Source organism: Ictalurus furcatus, chromosome 2 (genome assembly GCF_023375685.1).
Source record: "Ictalurus furcatus strain D&B chromosome 2, Billie_1.0, whole genome shotgun sequence".
NCBI classification, from domain to species: Eukaryota; Metazoa; Chordata; class Actinopteri; order Siluriformes; family Ictaluridae; genus Ictalurus; species Ictalurus furcatus.
This window is the reverse complement of record NC_071256.1, coordinates 26,305,224-26,327,229: the sequence shown is the minus strand read 5'-3', so window position 1 is coordinate 26,327,229 and position 22,006 is coordinate 26,305,224. Positions and strand designations below refer to the sequence as shown.

Genomic DNA, 22,006 nt, shown 5'->3' with positions numbered 1-22,006 from the left:
ATTTCCTCATTTGTAAGTCGCTTTGGAAAAAAGCGTCTGCTAAATGAATAAATGAAAATGTAATGAGTAATGCCATCCCTCACACCTGCAGAACACAGCCAAGGTTACTCTCTTGTGGGCATCTGTGAGCTCATGTATGTGACAAAGGGCCGATTGTATGTTCCTCTGAGACACATGAAGTTAGCTACTGTTACATTTTTAAACTTCTGCTCATGCTGTGTCACAAAACAGCACAACACACACTGAGGAAAGCACTATCTGCCCTCATCCGCATACATGAGACTCCTGCAACTGGACAGTGTTGCTTTGATTGACCGGGAGTGAGAGTATACCATCCCTCCCAACCCGAGAGCACAGCCTGTTTTGCTCTTAATCTTGCCATCATCTACTGACGACACAGGGAACACTTTTCGTATTGCATGATCACTACTTTAAAAAAAAAAAAAAAAAAAAAAAGTCTCCTTCCTGATAAGACTAAGAAATATTTAGGGCCTCTGTGTAACCTGGAGAGTTAAAATAAAATAAAAAAATGTAGTGGTTGATGAAATATTTGGCAACATCCCAGTGCTTTTATAGTTTCCTTCTGATTTCTGCACCTTCTTTTGTATGGAAACACTGAAGTCACAGAATTCAGTGCGTTCAAAATAAACTAGAGGAATGTGTCCAGTGAATTGAAAGACTCTCACTAGGTACCTCATTAAAAAAAGAGGCCACCCTTTCAGCAACCATCTGTTGCCACACTCGCACACACCTGAGTTCATTCTCTGCTCTGATGCGACAGCCTGGCCTAAAATCCCAAAGCATGGAGACTCTTATTCATTTTCTCAGAAGAGTCGGGATTGTTTTGGGTCAGTTCTACAAGCAGACGTAGCTCTGTTTGTATTGTGTTTGATGCTAGACTGCTGAATACACACTTGCCTTCAGCTTGGTCCATAGCACGATTTATCCGGGGCTTCTGTACACACAGGGGGCTCTGGGACGGCAGTCTCGGTTGGACCATGACGGTGCAGATGGTTTAGTGGAGATTATCTCAGCAGGAGGAGTGGTTTGTGTAGTGGCCCGCAGGCGAAGAAAGCTCTCTCCAGGCCATAGCAAGACACTCGCTGACTCACACATACATGACGATGTAGTAGAGTGGTGCTGACTGAAGGTTGACCTCTCAACTTTACCTTCAGGAAGGCTCCTTGCTCGTGATGTCATATGAAGGCCACGTGGAGGTGTTGATTCCTCTCAAGTGCCACAGAAACTTCCTCAATTCCTGAAGCTTATTGTAATTTATTATTATTGTCATTAGTCTTGTGTTTTATTTGATCAACGCCATTAAATTCCTGGTGGTTTTCAGTTTCCAGCAAATGAAGCCTCCATGCAAATGAAGCGAAATTAAGTCCAGACCTTGCATGTACATTTGTGAGGGGAGGAAAGATACCTGCTGGGTACAATATTGTTCTCCATTAAGCGAAGCAGGCTATCTGGTCCAAGGACATTGCAGAGTGATGTAACGCTTTTGCTTGTTGGGTGGCCAACTGTGCTGTATGTGATTTTGATGAAAAGATCCCCGCTGTCATATAATAAAGCCAAAACGTCATTCGTCATGGAGATACCCTGCAGCAATTTTCACTGAAATCTGTATGACCTTCATGTTTGTGTTCCCATGTTCATCTTTCTATTAGCAAGAGGCTGTTTAAAAAGAAATATATATATATATATATATATATAAAAATAAATAAATATAAGGCTTAGATATGAGGACTAGGAGTATGCATCAGCAAAAAAGAAAAAAGGGGATGAGTCAAGATCCAATAAAGAGCTTGTCATTTTCAATTACACACAGATGTGGGGCATATTCCTAAAAGGTCCCCTTTAGCTGATTTATTCTATCATATTTCATAAAGTCTATCTTTGTGTCTTCATGCTGAGATGATGTCAGGGTGTCCTCTGGACATCAGATGTAATGATGCTGGACAGCCTTCCAATATAAAGCAAGTTATTCTCTCTTGAACATTATTTCCAGGTATGTTCTCGGGTTTGTCTGTAATTTTTTCTGTGCGTTTCATTTCATGAACTGAAATGGTGCACACTTCAGCGTAGTAGATTCGGGGGTTTCACTGTTTGTCAGAGCATAAAGGTTCTCTCAGGTTTTTTTTTCTTCTTTTTTTTCTTTTCCTTCCCCCTTCTTCTCCCCCCAAAATTTGTGATGCAAATTGTGGAGGTTTTTTTTTTGTTTGTTTTTTTTGCAAACTACTTGAATTGGCAGAACTGCAACTGCGCAATATTGTTTTGCACCTTCGTTCCCAGTGATGTTTGAATCGAAGGGGGCTTTGGCTGAATGAGCGTTGTGATGACCTCACACGGCGCATTGTGATGACGTCACGTGATGCGGCTTGGCGCAAATCTGTGGTAATTTTGAAAAATTGCAAGCTCCTGCGAATATTGCACCGTTTTCTTTATTTTGCTTTAATTCCTGATTGGGACTGAAATCGGCTGGTCGTCACTTCCTATCTTCCCACCAGATTAGAAACACTTAAGTGGCCTACCAGTTCAGCAAGGAAAAAAGTTAAACTCCAACAGTCCTGAGTCCTTTCTCTTCTCTCCTGCTCACTCCCCCGTGTACACAGCATTTGGCAGACACAGCTTTGTTTAAAAAGTGCTTTGTGGTCTCTGTTTTTATTAAAGTGTTTTATTGAATGCTCCCTCATCCCTGTTTGTTTTATTATAGTATTAGACTAGAATCCGTCTCTCACTCTCCTCAGATTAGTTGCCTACTCTTGCCTGTCACCTTGTAATTGGACTTCTTTCATGCCTGAAATCATGATGCATCTGTTGTGGCATATGACGCATGTATATGAAAATTCCCACCATCCCCGAGCTGCCAACTCTGAATGTGAATTACTGTGAATTACCATTACAGGGTGACTCACAGCAGCTCAGGAACATTATCTTAAAGGTTTTTCTTCCTCTGTTTTTTTATTCTTTCCATTTTCAACAAAAAAACAGTCATCCTCACATCTGCTTTAAAGTGCACCTATTATGGTTTTTCAAATATTTCCTTTCACTTAGTGTTATGGAGCTGTTTGTGAATGTAAAAACGTCTGCAAAGTTTCAAAAATCAAAGCGCATGACAAACGGAGTTATCGACTCCCAAAAGAAGGAACCGATTCTGAACAGCTGAAATGAATCGTTAGTAATTCCAGACTTACTTCCTGTACAAACCTACATAGGTTTGTAACGAAAAGCCCCGCCTCTGGTCTTCATCCCTGCTCACTGACAGACAGAGCTGTAACTCGTTATGGTAGTGGGTGTTTCCTTTTTGAAATACGCCAACAGCGTTACACCAATCACAACAGACTGGGACACCTGATCAGGATGACTAGGATCTGACTTCTGAAAGGAGTTGTTTAGAATGAATCCTTTAGAACGGATCATTTAATGAGTCGTTTGTGACACTGGGGGGAGGGAAGGTAATGCTACAATTAAAATTATTTGCACATTAGAGTGTTTTTTGACCTTGGATGCATGTAAATCTATTGTATGAGACCTCTAAAACAAAATTAGGCACGCTTCAAAACCATAATAGGTGCGCTTTAACTAACTTTTAGGCCAGAGATGTATAAATGCGGTTAAATTATGGAGTTATTGAGCACAGACTGTCTAATTTATTTATTTTTTATGGAATTCTGCTATTACAATATCTTTTCATTTAACTCACTGGGTTAAGCACTGTTGTATTTGCACAGCACTGTTTAAGATTTATAGCTCAATAGGTTTTTTCTAAGATGTGTTTATAACCTCACTATCCCTTCTGATTCTGGTCGAAAAAGGTTTTGGTTTCTGATTTTGATTGAGATTTTTTCAGATTGTCTATTCATTTCGCCAGTGCGAGTCTTCTACATCCATTCTCCAATTTTGTTTATTTTGTTTATTCAGAAGCTTAGTAATGTATAATGTATGCATATACACTCTTAGATGTTTGGATTTGAAAGTTTCTTAAATTCCATAACTCTGCTATGTACAGCCTTCTCCGAAATATAAAAGCCTGTAGGTTATGTTTGTTTGCTTGTTTTTTTAAAGACAGAACCTTTATGAAGTAACGAACGTTTACGACAGAACTTCAGGAACTTTAGGAGCCTTCAGGATGCTAGAACATTTCTTCAAGCGTAGAATAGACAAAGGGGGGAAAAGTCAGGAGCTGATTAGTGACACCCAGTGTTCAAACCAAGAACTTTTAATGCTGTGACAACTTTCCTTTTACTTTTTTTTAAATAGCTTGTAGGCCGTAAAATTGGCAGGGCTCCATGGCTTACCATGAGTATTGTGTGCGCCACTTATTTGCTCTTATAAGTCTGAATTGAGCAATTTTCTTCTCCCAAAATAATGAATAAAATAAACAATACAGCCAGATTGTTCTGTGTCTGCCACTTTTAAGTGAGTCAGTGTGTGTGACCCACTCGCCCCATTCATTCATTCATTTCATACATTTCAAATAAATTTTTTTTTTAGTAATTTGGAATGTAATGTTTTTAATAAACATTTGTTTAGCACAGATTTGTCCCTTGCCATTACAAGTGGGCGTTTGGGTCATTTTAGGGCGTTTTCACCCCGGACTCGTTTGGAGCGTTTGTTTCCGAACCTGGTGCGTTTTCTCCCTTGGTTTGGTTCGTTTAGACATGTATGAACACGGCAATTGCGCTCGGATCCACACCAAAACAATCTCAAACGAACTCTGGAGCGGTTCGCTTGTGGTGAGAAAGCAGTCCGGTCCAACGACGCAACCTGTATAGCAATGCATAGTGGAACTTTCTCACACACATTGCATGACTATAAATGCTATAAAATCATGTTTACTTAATATCAAATTTAAATAATATCTTTGTTACCCTGGGGGAGCACGAGGGTTAAGCATATTCGTGAAATCCTGAAAAGCTATAGCGATTAAATACATTGACAAGTAAGCTGATAAACATGAACATACCTGATGGATCTTTGATGAATAGGGATTGGCGATATGGACTTAAAACTATATCACGATATTTTCTGGTGTTTATTGAGATAACTATATCAGTGATGATAGAAATATAGTACCATGCACCACTGTTTTTGGCTGCAAATGACGGCTGCATGCGGTGTTGAGAGCCTCAGAATCACAAACATTGATCAAAAAGTAAAACTGATTTTCTGTAAACAAACCAGTTCCAGATTGTAGAGGGACAATAGCTCCTCGTTTAGCGATAAATTCCCCCTCAGCTTCATGTTCGCCTTCTGCCGTACTGGTTTTCACTCTGCACGTGAGCTGCGAACGGGTCGCAGGCCGTCACACACAGAAAGACATCAACAAACCTTTATCGTTATTATCGCAGGAAGACCAATTCTTATTGTGGGGAGAATTTCTACCGGTATATCACAGATGATATCACCCATCCCTAGTGACGAATTCTGGGGGTGATGATGGCAGGGCAATTCAAAAACAAAACATGATTCTTCTCAGTCTGTTCAGAATTTCGCTGTGTTTTTTTGTGATTGTTGTGGCCAAAAATGCTTGATTTTTGCTGCAGGTTTTTTCATGTAATTTGCTGAGGGTTTTTATTATTTTTTACTTGAAATTGGCGAAATTGCAATTGCATGAAATAGTTTTGCACGGTCTTTCGCTGTGACGTTTGTTGGTAAATGAGACCTTTTAGCTGTATTCATGTTTGACACACGTGAATCGAAGTTGGCTTTGGCTGAATGCGTGTCGTGATGACATTATGTGGCGCGTGTTGCCCCAAATCTGTGTCAAATCTGTGGTAAAAATCGCAAGCTTCTCCAAATATCTCCGAGTTTGCTTGATTTTGTGTTCATTTATTTGATCACGAAATCCTGGAGGGACGGTCTTTATTAAAATGACGTGTAATGGCTCTTCTCCAAAACGGGTGAAACATCGATTCCCGCTCAAACTGATCAATTATAATAACTACAGCTAAAAAGAAGGCCACAATAAGCTGAGTGGACAGTTTGATCACATGTGCCTTGTGAAAGTGAACCGAGCCAAGGAGACAGTGCAACATTGTCACAATTTAAATCCCTGTTTCGGAACAAAGCACAGATCTATAAGTCTGAAAACGCCCTTAAAGTTTAATCACAGCTTTCTGACATTGTTCTCCCCCTTTTTTTTTTTCTCTTCAGTAGGTCATGTACTACAATGTCTACAGTCATTAGTCACAGCAAATAAGCAGGAATAGTGGCAGCGTGTTGCCTGAGTGCTAATGCTGCTGAATCAACACTGTAATTGTCTGTGACGGATTTTGAATATAAAGTTCACATTCTGTGGCCTGCCTTTCTTAGTAGTTTAATTTGCTTTAAAGCCTAAGGGATAGTAATATTTATCTTTGGAACATGGTTTGTTGTTTTCTATAATTAGTTATTCTGGCAGCCATAAAAAGGCCTCGGCATTCTACTTAATTTTAATCGAATAAATACTTTAAGCTGTATTTTTAGTAAAAACGCTTAGTTTTTAGCAAATGAAAAAGGCAGTAGTGTGAGGTTAGTCTTGGGTATGTAGGCAAATATAATCAGAAGCAAAGTGACTGGATATTAAGGTAATGCAAAGGGAAGCTCTTTGCCTATTTGCAAACTAGCGTCAGTCATTTTATCGGGAGCTGTTTTTCCTCACCGACTTTGTTTCCACTCCTGTAGTTTTATTCCAGTTGATGAAGCATAAGGTGTTGCTGGTACTTTTGCTGACTGCGAATTATGTGACTTTCAGACAAGTGCCTCAGTGAACATGAGGTGAAACTACAAAGATAAAGTGACAGCTCTTTAACAGCCATTCCTGTTTTACAAAGTTCAATAATACACCTGTGATTTATCACCCAGTTACTGATGCCATCTAGTTTTAAATTACTCTTAATGGAAGAGTGTTTTCTTCATAAAAAGGTCCTGGCATGTTCTTTATAGAGGCTCTTTAATGGAGAGCGGCTGAGCCTTGAACAGCAGTCTAATGAAGTCCTCACCCTTTGCACCAGAGCAAGCGTTTCCACACAGATTTATTGGTCCTGCTGCAATTATAAATAGAGATTCATGTATATGAGGCATGTGTATGAGCTTCATGTGACTCAGATGTCCAGCAGTGCATGAGTCACTCTGTCCAAACTGACCGGCTGTGTTTTACTGCCAGCGCTGCACCACAGTTTTCTCATTTCTGTGCCACAGGTTGATATTTGCACTAAGAATAGTTCGAAGGCAATGATGCTGCATCTGGGAAACACTCTGGTGTTCCTGTGAGTCACACGTTTGTTTTCTGAAGGCTCAAAATGGAGTCATAAGAGGGCTGCTATGAATGCCGTTTGTAACAAGCTGTCTGTGTAATTCAGTCCATTCAGCTCGTAGAAACTTGAAATCATCCTTGGCAAGAGCATTTAACTAAGACAATTTCACCACTTATTACAGTGCAGTAGTAGTATAATAGTGCAGTAGTAGTATAATAGGTGCAGAAGTAGTATAATAACAGTCTATGTACAGCATCTGTAAGGTGTTTTTTGAGGTAATCCTCACTGCAGAACCAAAAAGTCCAGTGCTGTACAACACGAAAGAAAACCCCACATTAATCACACGTATCCAACCTGAAACACACTACACTCCCTGGACTTTTGGCTAGACTGTGCCCGGCTCCGCCCAGGTAGGATCAGGTTCAACTCCGCCATATTGGCTTTTTATTCTTCAGCGAGAGGCGCTTGTGTTCTTCTTGTGTCCAGCCCTCAGCTGGAAATTATGAAGTTAAACATCACACTGTGCTACTAGTAATTTTTAATGCTATAAAATGGGACTCAGATTTGTAATTAATCTGTGTAATTGTGTGAAGAAAATTTTCACTTAATGTGATTTTTATTAGCTTTTTCCTGGATTCTGCTGTTTCTTTTCTTTGGACTGATGTCCATCTTCATTCATGTATTAACCTGCTCTACTTAAGCAGTATCGCACGAGTAAGAGTGCTGTTGTTGGCTGTGATTTGGCAGGTAGGTAATTCAAACGCCACTTGTCCAATAAAATCAGTGCACCGGAACTCACCGACCCAAAAATGAAAGAGAACAAATACACAATCTTAAGCGCTGGAGCACCCTACCTAAACTACTCTAGCTACGTAGGCATAAGATGCAAATGATGGCACCTGCTCCTTACGTAGTGTGTATATACAGTTATACATGTTATACAGTGCTGTACTATGTCCTGTCATTTGAGCGTCAACTGGATAAACAACCGAGCAATAATTATCGCAGTCTTCCTCCTCCTCTCTCTCTTTTATCATCAATTTCTGGTTTATATACGATGTCATCATGCTCTGATTGGGTCTTCGAGTGATGACGTAAAGATGACTGATGTTGACGTGGTCTACAACCAATAGCAAGAACCTAAGAGTTTTGATAGCGGTGTTAAAGTGGAGAAAACGCACATCAAACAAACATCAAACAAGATATATGTACGAGTTAGCCACTAGCCAAAACAGAGCAATAAATATCATCTCATATTCACCATCATCTATCTCTGACAGTCATATCATTCACTAGCTTTCCAACAGACATTAGACAACAAATAAATGCCTTAATTGTTCAGCAAGAAAAAGCTAAAATTCCATCACACCTGAATATATTTTCCTCTAATAGTATAATGTCTGATTCTTTCACACTCCTCTTTCTCCATTGATTGTCTGCCAGCTTCTATACACTATATTCAGGCTACTTTCATGCCTAAAATTGGATTACAATTCCACTAGTTCCAACCTGACACCCACTGACACAGTGCTGATTGTGAATAATAGGTAGTAGTAATAGGTAGTTTAAGAGTCAGTGTGGATTAAACCGCTTGTTAAAATGTCTATAAACATCTCATTTGAATTGGCTTTTATATACAAAAAAAACAACTATAATACAAACAAATAATCCCTACATTATCATTTCTCACACCGAGGTCTTTATCCTCATAATTATTTGTGTCCGTATTAAATGAATGTATTTTGTAATACATGCATTTAAAGCTTTTAACGAAATTACACACGACTAAAATTTTTACACATGCACAATATAGTTCCAGAAAATGTAATGTTTGAACTGTCATGGCTGACCCTGTGCTCTGACTGCAACTTTCTAAGAAGCAGGGATATGGCAAGTCAAGTTTTATGTATAAAGCACATTTAAAGACAACAGTAGTCCAAAATGCTGTATGTAACATTATATGGCGAAGAAAATAATTTCACTGTATTGTATACAGAATTTCACTGTATATGTGACAAAGGCTTTCTGCTTCTTCTGGTAGTGATTTGGTGCTGATATGGTTTGATACACTGTCTTCATCCTTCATGTTATGTGGGTCAAGGTGATGTAATATTGAACATATGTATTCATCTGTTGATATAAATTATTGTGCTACAAAGATGGCATTAAAAAAATGGCTTGTTGTAGTGGACATGGAACATTTTGTGGTGCAGGCTACAGGACATAAACGTTTGAGAAATAGAGCAATTACAATTTCTTTTTCTAAGTGACTGATCTGTTTTTGTAATTGCTCCAAAAAAGAATATTCTTAGTTTATCTAGTGCTAAAAGAACCGTTTTAAATGAATTGAACATCCTTTTGTTCACGTGACACATCATAATTGCATTGAGCTTGTAACCATCCTTTCATTTTCTGCAGTCGGACCCAGTAGAGATCCACCATAATGAGTCTCTTTAATATTGTTAATATTAATTGTAATATTAATATTGCATAAAATACATAAAAATGAAGAAGTTCATTATTCCGTTGTGTTTACTAATCCCTCTGAGAAAGACTGCTGCGATTCTTAAAGAGATGAAAATCAAAAATCTGCTTTCTCTTTCTCAATGATTTGTGTTGCACTATCAGTTTACGTATCGGGGTCGAGTGAAAGTGGTCTGTCGCCCGCACTGACCGGGCCAGTGTCCTTTCCAAAGTCTGGACTTTCTCATGCCTCCTTCCTGTTTCTGATTTCCAATCAGCTGTTTGAGGTTTGTGTAATGGAGGGATTCATGATCTTTTACATTGGCCCATATCCACACTTGTATACCTGAACAGAGTGAAGCTGATCAGCAGACCCAGACCTGGGACTGGGATTAAGGTAATTCTGGCAACTGAGAGCAGTCTTCTTCCAGAACAGAAGTCTTTATTTCTTTATTTACTCATTCATGCCCCTGCATGACTCACAGTTGGACTTTGGCGTAAACAGCCAAAAACAAAACAAAACCCATAGCTGTAGCAATGCAGAATTTTGATTATCTGGATATTTGAACCAAAGGGAGAAAATAAGTATCTGATCATTTCTTTACCATTGTCTGTCCTCTGTGCTGGGTTGATTTTGTGATTTCTAAATGCACTTGCCAAGCCTTTGTTTACCTTTCTTCATTTCTGAATTTTGATCAATGAATGTCAGCGTTTTAGAGTATGTTTTCAGCTGTACACCCCCTTGACTAACCCCTTTTATTTTGTTTGTTTTTCATCATGAATCCAATCCAAATAGCAAATGAACTAAACATATCAGTTTTGCTCTGAATCGGACTAAGAGGTGTGAAAGCACCCTTAAATCCTTTTATTTCTAACCAGGTATTGGAATCTTATTTGTTGAGAGACGTTTTCCCCTTATATTGCATCTGCGCATTTTGTTAAATTAATTTACCCACTGATATGAGTGGCACTTGACTTTTATCGTGACCCTCTTTTCTGAGTAACAGACCAGTTTTGCCCTGAGGTTTCATCTCTTCTCTTTGTCTTCTACCATTTTAATTGTAACACTTGTTAAGTCCTTTTGGGGTGTTTTGCCTATATATCCATTTATTTCCCTTTTCTTCTTCTTTTGTTATTTTTTTATTTATTTATTTATTTTAAAATTACATGGTTTGATTAAATCGTTATGTTGCACAAGCTGACCCCGATGTTTATTTATTTAGATTTTTTTATTTAAATATACATACCAAATTGTGTAAAAAAAAAAAAAAAATTAAAAATCTGTTTTGTGAAAGTCTATAGCGAGTAGGATTTTTTTTCTTTCTCTGGTGGTTGGATGAAACCGCTAGCCTAATGAGCCTTGTTGTCTACTGGGCAGCTAAAAAACTAATATCCTTGACATGAAATCCTTTTGTCCTGATCTAGTGATTTCTCCACTCCTGGAGTATGGGTCAAAGTCACCAACATTTTTAGGTGATTACAAATAGAGTAATCCACTATTAAGCCTGGAAGTACAATTCCCTCCAAAACTATTGGAACGGCAATGCCAATCCAGTTGTTTTTGCTGTTGACTGAAGACATTTGGGTTTGAGATCAAAAGATGAATATGAAAAGTTAGTGTAGAATTTCAGCTTTTATTTCCTGCATTTAAATGTTGATGTGTTAAACCACACACAACACATTTTGTATAAGACCACCCAATAAGTAGGCCAGCAAAAATATTGGAACATGTGACTAACAGTTGTTCCTTATTACTACCCAGGTGTATCCTGTTCGATTGTTTGTTTAAACAATAAATATCTCTGAACATCATCTCTTGGTTTTAGCCTTTAGTTTCACCTGTGAAGACTGCATTTGTTGTTAAAATGATAAGCCAACATGATCAGAAAGCTGTCTATGGGAGAAAAGCTAGCCATTTTGAAGCTAAATCAATTAGAGGCATTGCACAAACACTGGTCATAGCCAATACAAGAATTTTGAATGTCCTGAAAAAGAAAGAAACCACTGGTGTACTGAGCAACAGACACCGAATGGGTCATCTAAGGAAACAACAGCTGATGACAAACATTGTGAGAGCTGTGAAGAAAACCCAAAAACAACAGTCAGTGACCTCACCAATAACCTCCACAGGGCAGGGGTGAAGGTATCACAATCCACCGTTTGAAGAAGACTTTGAGAACATAAATGTAAAGGCCATACCACAAGATGCAAACCACTCATGAGCAGTAAGAATCAGAAAGACAGATTGGACTTGACTTAAAGAAATACAGAGATGAGCCACAAAAGTTCTGGAACCAAGATTAACCTCCATCAAAGTGATGGAAAGGCCAGAGTGTGGAGAAAGAAAGTATCTGCTCATGATCCATAACATACAAGCTCATTTGTGAAGCATGGTGGAGGTAGTGTCATAGTTTGGGCTCGCATGACTGCTTCAGGAACGGACTCACTAATCTTTATTGATGATGGAACTCATGATGGTAGCAGCAGAATGAATTCAGAAATTTTCAGGAACATTTTGTCTGCCAGTTTACCAGGAAATGCATTAAATGAATTGTAAGGAACTTTATCAAGCAGCAAGACAATGATCCAAAACAAACTGCCAACTCAACAGAGGACTTGTATCGGGGGGGAAAAAGTGGAAGGTTTTAGACTGGCCAACTCAATCACCAGACCTTAACCCAAGTGAGCATGCATTTCACCTCCTGAAGAGGCGACTGAAGGCAGAAACACCTCAAAATAAGCAACAACTGAAAGAGTCTGTAGTACAAGCCTGGAAAAGCATCACAAAAGAATAAATCAACAATTTGATGATGTCACTGAGTCACAGGCTTGGTGCAATTCTTGCAAGCAAGGGATATGCAACCAAATATTAAGTGTTATTTACTTCAAAACTTCCTATAGTTTTACTTGCCTAAAAATCCAAAACTCTCGTCTCATATCCATTTTTTGATCTAAAATCCAAATGTCTTTTGGTGTATAGAACAAACAAATGAATTGACCTTACCATTTGAATAGTTTCAGACAGGACTGTAATGCATCTCTGAAATGAAAATGATCAAAACCCATTTCAATGTTTTTTTTTTTGGCTTCTCTGGAGTGGTGGTGAATAAATTCATGACTGATAATCTGAGTTACAGAGCCTCACAGTCTTGACCGTGTTTTGCAGGTTTGTCATCCACTGCCTTCACATGATGATGGTTGTCACTAGTAAGGCCACATGCAGTTGCTGTCCTGCTAAGCCAAATCTGGACTGGCTACATTGTCATTACTCACCCCTTACTGGGAGGATTAAATATCTTTTTGGGCTGTGTGCCCACGAGGTCGCATCAGTGGTCTAGCTTGGACAAAATAAAATAAGCAAGCACTGTGCTCTCACTTTACTCTGTGGTCTAATGGTCTACACTGTGGCTAAATTTCACTATAAAATTTCTAAGAGTCATCAGCTCTCCTTTGGTTATTTGTGTGACTTTATTCATTAGCTACACATTTTCTTTCTTTGCCTTGGGAATCATGTTTCAAGTCTTTTCTCAGGAAAACTATAACCAAAGATATGGGATTGTGGGATTGAATGGATTGGTTATATAATCCCCATTTCTCTGGTTGTTGGTGGATGGATTAAGACCATGCACTCTGTGCACATGCTCTATGGACAGAATTTTTTATAGGGCAGACACCAGCCCTTCTGTGGCCCTGGGAATATAGTCTTGAAACCTAGATATTCAACCCTGAGGCACTTTCACAGATATTTGATTGAATCTATACATTTGGATTTCTTCTGTGCTAGAGCAAGGTCACAGGTTGGAAATGTTTTTAAACCAATGGGCCAAGTTAGCTTCTTTGCAACAATTTCTTTTTAACTGAACCTGTTGGCAGAGGCCACACTGTCCTAAGCCAAGTATGGAGGTGCTTTAAAACAGCACTGGAAGACCCTGTTTAAAAATCTATACCAGCTCTTTTTCCGGTGCAGACTTATTACTTCACAGTATACGGTCATATGAAAAAATAACTAATCCCCATGGAAATTGTTGCCTTTTTTTTTTGACATATTTGGACAAGCAAACATTTCATCCTCTTCAAAACAGTGCCCGTTAATAAAGGCGATACACTCTATCAAATGACACACAAAATTGATATTTTGTAGTCATTTTTTCAATTTAAATGAACAAAAAACAGATCAGTCACTTAGAAAAAGAAAGTACATCCCTACATTTTATCACACATTCAAATCCATAAAATTAGAATCAGGTGTTCACGATTGGGTGCCAGTGATTAGAACCTGTTTAGGGAGTGCAGGTGGAATCTGTCTTATTTATACCCCTCTCATATCTAGTGTCAGGTGTTCCCTTTGTTATTGAGGTCTGTGGTGTCATCATGCCAAGATCTGAAGAGTTCTGTAAGGCCTTCAGAAAAAAGGTTGTGGATGCCTGAGTCTGGCAAGGGATTTACAAAAATCTCCAAATTATTTGAAATACATCATTCCACTGTAAGGAAAATCATCTACAAATGGCGCAGATTTCAAACAACTGCCAGTTGGTCCAAGACTGGCCGTCTCAGCAAATTCAACCCAAGAGCAGACCGTCTGATGCAAAAAGAATTCTCCAAGAACCTTAAAATTTCATCACAGGATCTGCTAGCAAGTCTTGCAACTGTTGGTGTCAACGTGCATCACTGTGCTGTAATGTATATGTGATCAATAAACACTCATTATCATTATGCTTCTACAATCAAAAAGAGATTGCACATAGTTAACCTTCATGGGAGGCATGCCAGGAAAAAGCCTTTGCAAGACTACAGTTTGCCAATGAGCATATAGGCAAAGTCCAAGCCTTTTGGAATAATGTGCTCTCGACAGATGAATCAAAGCTAGAGTTATTTGGCCACAGTAACAGCAGACATGTTTGGCGCAGACCAAAGACAGCTTTTCAGGAGAAGCACCTCATACCAACTGTGAAGCACGGTGGTGGAAATGTCATGGTTTGGGGTTGCTTCGCTGCCTCAGGGACTGGACAGCTTGCATTCATTGATTCGAGTATGAATTCTGCATCATATCAAAGGGTGCTTGAAGGTAATGTAAGGCCATCCGTCCGAAAGTTGAAGCTAAACCGAAAGTGGACCTTTCAACAGGACAATGATCCTAAGCACACTAGCAAATCCACCAAGTAATGGCTTTTAAAAAAATTAGTGGAGAGAATGGCCTAGTTAAAGCTCAGATTTGAATCCCGTTGAAATGTTGTGGGGAAATTTGAAACGGGCAGTACATGCAAGAAAACCCTCAAACATGAGGTGAAACTGAAAGACCTGAAAGATTCTTGCAACTGAAAGAATATTGCATGGAAGAGTAGTCAAAATTTCCAGCAAGCCTGGTGGACAAAACACCTACATGAAGTCATTTCAGCTAAAAGGGTCAATACTATCTTTTGAGGCCAAGGGTGTACTTACATTTTCACACAGAAGAATATCACGTATATTGCTATTTCTGTTGAATGAATGATTTTAAAAGTCTTCTTCAAGTGGGCAGCTGTGGCTCAGGTGATAGAGCGGTTGTCCACTAATTGTAGGGTTGGAGGTTTGATTCTCGGCCCACATGACTCCACATGCCGAAGTGTCCTTGAATCAATACACACTGTTTCAAAGATGATCAAATGTTTGCTTGTCCAATTATGTCAAAAAAGCCAACAATTTCCATGGGCTGTACTTATGTTTTCACATGACTGTAAATCTCTAATGGATTATTATTTAGTACAAAATCAGATTAATTAAAAGATCAATAATTTGTGCCAATGCTATGATAAATTGAAGTGGAGATGCATTGAAAGCATTTACACACTTTCATACATGCTGGTTATGGGTGAACTCAGGAGCTTGATCATCATTTCACCATATCCCATGCAAGTGATTTATTTAATTTTATTTTATTTAGTTAGTTTGTTAATTTATGAATTAGTTAGTTAGTGGTTTGGATGCAAGTATTTATTTTACCACAGATCTGTAAGTAGGCTAGTATGTAAGTTTGTAAGTATTTAAGTATGTAGGTTAGTATGCAGGTTTTTGAAAGTATAAGGCTGCATCTGAATATCCCTACTACCCTACTGTTCAGTAAGGGAAAAACAGTATGCCAAAAGAGTAGTATGTCCGATGTCTCATTATTCATAAAACAGTAGGTGAGAAATACCCAGGTGACCTACTGCTTCCACCAAAATTCTGCAGTAGGGAACCAATGGATACTGCGCTGTCCCATAAGATAATGGGACTGGTGCGGAAGAGCCGTTGGAATCAAAAATGGTGGAAGGCAGCGCATCAGCTGTTTTTCAGTTGTGAGTCACATGATAGTTCTGACAGGGCTGATGTAGTATGTCCGGATTGTATTCATGCTGCACACTTATACTGATCGGTACGTACTGTATCAGCGGCCAAGCAGTAGGTACTGAATCAAATGCAGTATAACTCGGGGGTCTTTAATCTTGACCACAAAGGGCCAGTGTGGCTTCAGGCTTTCATTACAGCCTAATTGGAGGCACACTCGATAGCTGATTGGAGACCAAGATAATCTGATTAAACAAGTGGAATCAGGTGTAGCTCCTGCTTAGTTTAAATGAAAGCCTGCAGCCACACTGGCCCATTCTCAAAATGATTGAAAACCTCTGGTATAATTATAAATTTGTTAGTTTTTAAATGTATTCGTAATTAAGTATTCTAAAGCAATAAGCACAATGAAGCCATGGTTTACAGTGATTTTAGAACAGCTAAGGGGTGTTGTTAGTCACAGAGTGTTCTAAAATCACTGTAAACCATGGCATTGCTGGGCTTATTGCTTTTATAAAATGGTTACTAAATTTACCTGACAAGGTTTCATAAAATGAACACACAGCAAAAAAAAAATGCAGTAATTTCTGAGCACCATATTTGACCATGTAATAGGATGGGTAACGTGAGCTAGCGAAAACAAAACAGTTAGCAGTCTGGTTTATTATTGTATGTTAGCACACTGCCAAACTGTAAATGCATATTTAAAGGAAACCATGGCTGTTGAATAATAGATTGTTTCTTAGTTGTTTTTTCCTCTCTCATTAATTTCAGCATGTCTCCTTTTTTTTTTAACCTTCCTCCTCTATACTGCCCATCTCTTTCAACCACTTATTCAACTCTTAGCCCACCCAGTAAATCAAAATTCACAACAAAATCTGACATTTTGGAAGAGTTTATTTGGCGCATTAATACTGTAATGAGGTCACAGGTGTGTGTTTAAAGAGTAATTTACAACGGCTTTAAACCCAGCTCAGCCAGTTATAATCATGGACTGGAAGCATCCGTTTTATAAAAGTTTGTAAAGCCCTGCTAGCCCTTGTGATCAGATCTCCTGAAACAGATAACACCTGACATTTTGTGTCAAATGTGTCTTCCACGTGTGCTTGTATTTTGTGGGTAATGTTGTCTAGTAGAGGTGTAATGATCCAGCGAAATTGTATTAGTGCATTGATTTAAAGCTCAATGAGTGAAATTAATCAGTGCAACAATCATAAATCAGTTATTCTCTCAACGTAAGTATTATGCTGTCCAGGTATAACCTATGTGATGGAAACACTGTATACACATTGTCAGATTTAATCGGGTAAGCCATTGTAATAATTTTATTAAGCTGAAGTACCAAACTTAATTATAGGATTGAGTTGTGCTAATTATAATTTACCTCTGACTATTTTCAGTTCTCCTTTAAAGGCTATGACATGACACTTCACCAAACACTGCATAGAAACATTACTTACTATAACATGTAAAAAAAAAAAAAAAAATTGTCATTAGTTGCTTTTGCTATCTAACATTCATTTATCGGTTACCATGTTGCCTATAGACAAATACAGATATTAAACTTGAAGTCGAAGAGCAATCCCGAGAGCAGACCGACATGGAATTTATATCATTTCATATGATATTTTTAGCAGTTCCTGCCCGTCAAGATGGCAGTAGTCTGATGCTTTAGTCCTTGCAGCGGTTTGGGATCTCATTAGGAACGGGCTCTCTGGTGGAGGAGGGTCACATGTAGATACCGAACTCTGGTGATCGCGAGACCATACTGTGATCACACAAGGCGGTGTGTGAGAGAGGTTGTAGTCAGAGAAGTAATTTCTAGGTCATGCCTTGTTGGTTGAGTGAAGGAGATCTTGGTCATACCAATCTGCTGACGTTTTATTTCCATTTTTGTTTTTACTTCAAGGCTCAAATTTGGTTTGATTTGAATTTAAACGTCTATAAATTCAATCAGGAATCCTTGTCGGGTTCTTAATTCTTCTTGTCATCCCAGCCTGCCCCTCAATCAATCACAACCTCACTGTACAGCTCGGCTCAACCACACTCAAGCCAATCCGGACAGCCAGGAACTTTGGGGTGATTCTCGGTGACGGCTTGACCTTTACAGACCACATTTCAACAACTGCACGATCCTGTAGGTTCATTCTGTACAACATCAAGATCAGACCCTACCTCACTGAACAGTCTACACAGCTACTAGTCCAGGCTTTTGTCGTATCAAAACTGGACTACTGCAACACACTACTCTCGGGCCTCCCAGCCAGCTCCATCAAACCCCTTCAGATGATTCAGAATGCAGCAGCACGCCTCATCTTCAACCAGCCCAAAAAAACCCATGTCACACCCCCTTCATCTCACTACACTGGCTTCCTGTAGCCGCCCGCATCAAATTCAAGGCCTTGACGCTCACGTACAAGACCTTGTCTGGAACAGCACCCTCCTACCTCAACACTCTCCTGAAGTCTTGCGTTCCTTCACGAAATCTGCAATCAGTTAATGACCGAGGCTTAGTATTGCCTACTCAGCATGGCTCAAGGTCCCTTTCCAGAACCTTCAAACTAACTGTTCCTCAGTGGTGGATTAAACTTCCAACCTCAATCCGGACCACAAAATCTGTCACTATGTTAAAAAAACAGCTAAAGACCCACCTCTTCCTAGAACACCTAACTAACCTCTAACCTGCCAACCTCAACATTATCCTTTAAAGAAATAAAAAATTTTTCGCTTTGCTTGTATTTCCTCATTTGTAAATCGCTTTGGATAAAATTTAAATGTAATGCCAGGGGGACACTAGACGATTTTTTTTTTTTTAATCTTAACTGATTTTTATAACCGTGGGAGACCACAGACATAAGGACAGTTTCAACCGATTTTTAACATTATATTCCTCCGAACACACACACTAGATGGTTCAGCCAGACCGCAAGACCACACACCTGTCGATTGTAGTGACGATTTCACAGACACGAGATCTTGCAGAAATTCGCGTTTTATCAAATGTGACTTCAGAGGAAAAACAAATATGGAGGACAGCTGGCTCACCTGGCCTGCGTTTTATTTTGCAGCGAAAAACAAAAAAGGAGAAAAAGAATATGGGTGAAATCTTGTACAAGTCGATCTTCTTTTTCAATACTCCACTTTCATGGCATGTTTGTGGCTGCCATGTTTCCGCTCTAAAAGCACGCAACACCCAGTTGGTGAAGCTTGCTCGCTCTCATTGGTTAGTGCGAGTATCCCGCCTCTGGCAGCCCGATCAAGAGTTGTAAATATCAAACGTTTGATATTTACGATTTGGGATTGGGGAGGCTCTGACTCGATCCAGAGCAGTAAAATAATCGTAATGACACCACACAATTGAGGATTTTTTGGACAAAAAGTCTGTAGCGACAAGCCTCAAGTCGGGCCCCGCCCCCCCGATCATTGGGGAGGGTGCAAATCAGGCTTAAAATCAAGTGTGTGGCCATCCTTACTAGACTGGTGACCTTTGCAGTTTCTCTTCTCTCTTTTGCCTCTTATTGCATCCCATTCAGCTGTACAACTGTGATGGCCTCAGCCAGTTATCTGATATTGAGGCATAGAATGGCTGATGTTTAGGAGAGTCATTATCATAAAAAGTGAAATGCTCATATCCATCCAGAGCACAGCTCTACAGGAGCATAATAATCTTCTGAATCATGGAAAGGGAGGGGGATTTGCAAGGGTTGCTTTTACCTATAGCTGTATTTACATATAGTGTGAAACATAAGCATCTTTACTAAAAGAAAACATGTATAGATGGCGCATGCAGTGGCACAGGATCGAGCGTGTAATGAAGAGTTTATTGGAATAGCCTTGAGAGATATTGAAGGAATAAATGCATTTAAATCTGATCTGCAGATTTATTAATACTGAGCTCAGCTGTGTTTTTATTCTGAGAGGTTGAGTCCTTACACGGCTGGAATGGTGACTGAATGCTACCTGAAGCCTTTATATATTATGAAAGCTATTATATTCTCTCTCTCTCTCTCTCTCTCTCTCTCTCACTCTCACTCACGTTCTTGAGCCTTCTGTGTTGCCATTCTTCAGTTTCTCTATGTTCTCCATGCCAGCTCTGCTTCCTTTCTTACCCCAGCACAGGTGTTATGCCATGAGAGCCAGTGTCACGCCTCACTAACAGTCCAGCTTCATCTCTCTCTCTCTCACCCTCCATCCTCCTTCCCAGTAGGTTTTGAAATGGCTTTTGTCATGTTTCCAGAATATTCTGGCAGGCCCTCAAGTTGGAAAATGCAGCATATGTGATCAGTTAGATACCGTAACATCAAATTTATGTGTTAGAGAAGTGGAGCACAGTTTAAACTGTATTGAATTAGACAAACCCATTTAGGGCAGAGTAATATTTAAAAATGATTATATTATTTTATTTTTGTATTTATTTTTTTTAATTGTACAAAGCTCCAATTTGCTCTCTTGTCCTCACCTATGGTCACAAACTGTGGGTAGTGACCGAAGGAACAAGGTTGTGAGTACAAGAGGAGGAAATGAAGCCTCATGGTAGCTGGACTTTCTCTCCATGATGTGTTGAGGACCTCAGTAATCTAGGAGAGAGCTCTGAGTAGAGCTACTGAGCTCCAAATTGAGAGGTGCCAGTTGAGGTGGCTTGGTATCTTTCAAGGCTGTTGTCTGGTCGGCTCTTGGTAGAGCGGTATGACACCCGGGGTCAGACCCAGGACCCGCTAGAGAGATTATATCACACTTAAATTGGGAAGTGTCTGTGAGCAGGAATCTGTGGCTGGGGATAGAGAGGTTTGGACTGACCTTCTCAGCCTGTTTGCACCACATTCGCCACCAAGAATAGTGTATGGAAAATGAATACAAGAAATATAATTTAGTTAAAAAAAATCCCAATAATGAATGTTAGTGTCAATCACTAGATTTGTAATTCAGGGTGTTTTTGGTAAGCTGCTAAGTAAATGTCTGTAAAATGCAGCAATATGAATATTAGCCTATGTCAGAAGCTGTTTAATATATCACCTGTCTAATAGTCTATATGTTTCCGAAGTGAAATCATTTTGAGATTACCAGTACCTGATTATATCATCCTATTGCCCAGCCCTGTTCCCATTTATTGACTATCTGACTAGCTTTCTTTTGCATTTTACAAAAAGACCTTCCCTGACATCTAGGGAGATGAAGTTATTGGCGAACAAGGACGTTGCTGATTGGTGGTCATATATTTGAAGCCTTGGTTCTGATATGATAAAATTACAAGTCTAGTTTTAGCAGGTACTGGAGATTTTGGCTGTAAAGTTTATGGCCCTGAGTGAGGACTATAGAAGCAGGAATAGCTTTTCCTCTTCCAACTGGGATTGATTGTTTATAATAAACTGTGTCACTGCAGTTTAATTAGACGCAGTGGTATATTGTGCATTTTAGTGGACGACGGATTGAAACAGTTTCTTCCTTCTGTTCCGTCCTTCCAGTTCTACTTTCTATGGAAATGCATTTTTAGATAATTACATTCATAGATTTGTAGTTATATACAGTTATATAAAGGTCATGGCTCAGATATCAACCAATCCATTTTATTATTTCTTTTGGTTGAGTGTAACATAACAAGGCTGTATCTTGATTGTACATTTGCTGTGTTCTTTGTCCTTTTACAGGCAATCTTCACACTATTTCTGGGACCTTTCACATTCTTCAATGCACAGAAGACCAAATATCTTCAGATCCTCACTTCACTAATGAGATGGATTGGTAAGTTCACACAGGGAGACAAAGGTTAATTTACTCATTACATCAATTTAGACCATTACCCTATAATGGGCTAAAATTTCAAAAGAACAGTCCATATATTCACATCTTATTGCCACCCTTATGAAAGGACAAACATATACATACATACATACATACATACACACACACACACACACACACACACACATATATATATTATATGAGAGAGAGGGGGGGGGTTGTGAAAAGTTGTCTTATTGTTTAACCTTTCGATCTTTTGT

The 22,006-nt window shown here is 39.1% G+C and overlaps 1 protein-coding gene across 1 annotated transcript in view; it reads left to right on the top strand.

Moving 5' to 3' along the window:
• Positions 1-22,006, top strand: part of tmem104 (transmembrane protein 104) — a 66,291-nt gene that overhangs the window by 27,315 nt on the left and 16,970 nt on the right. Inside the window, exon 9 of the mRNA XM_053611482.1 lies at positions 21,653-21,746. Coding sequence (XP_053467457.1) covers positions 21,653-21,746 — 94 coding nt within the window. The remainder of the gene's footprint in view (positions 1-21,652; positions 21,747-22,006) is intronic.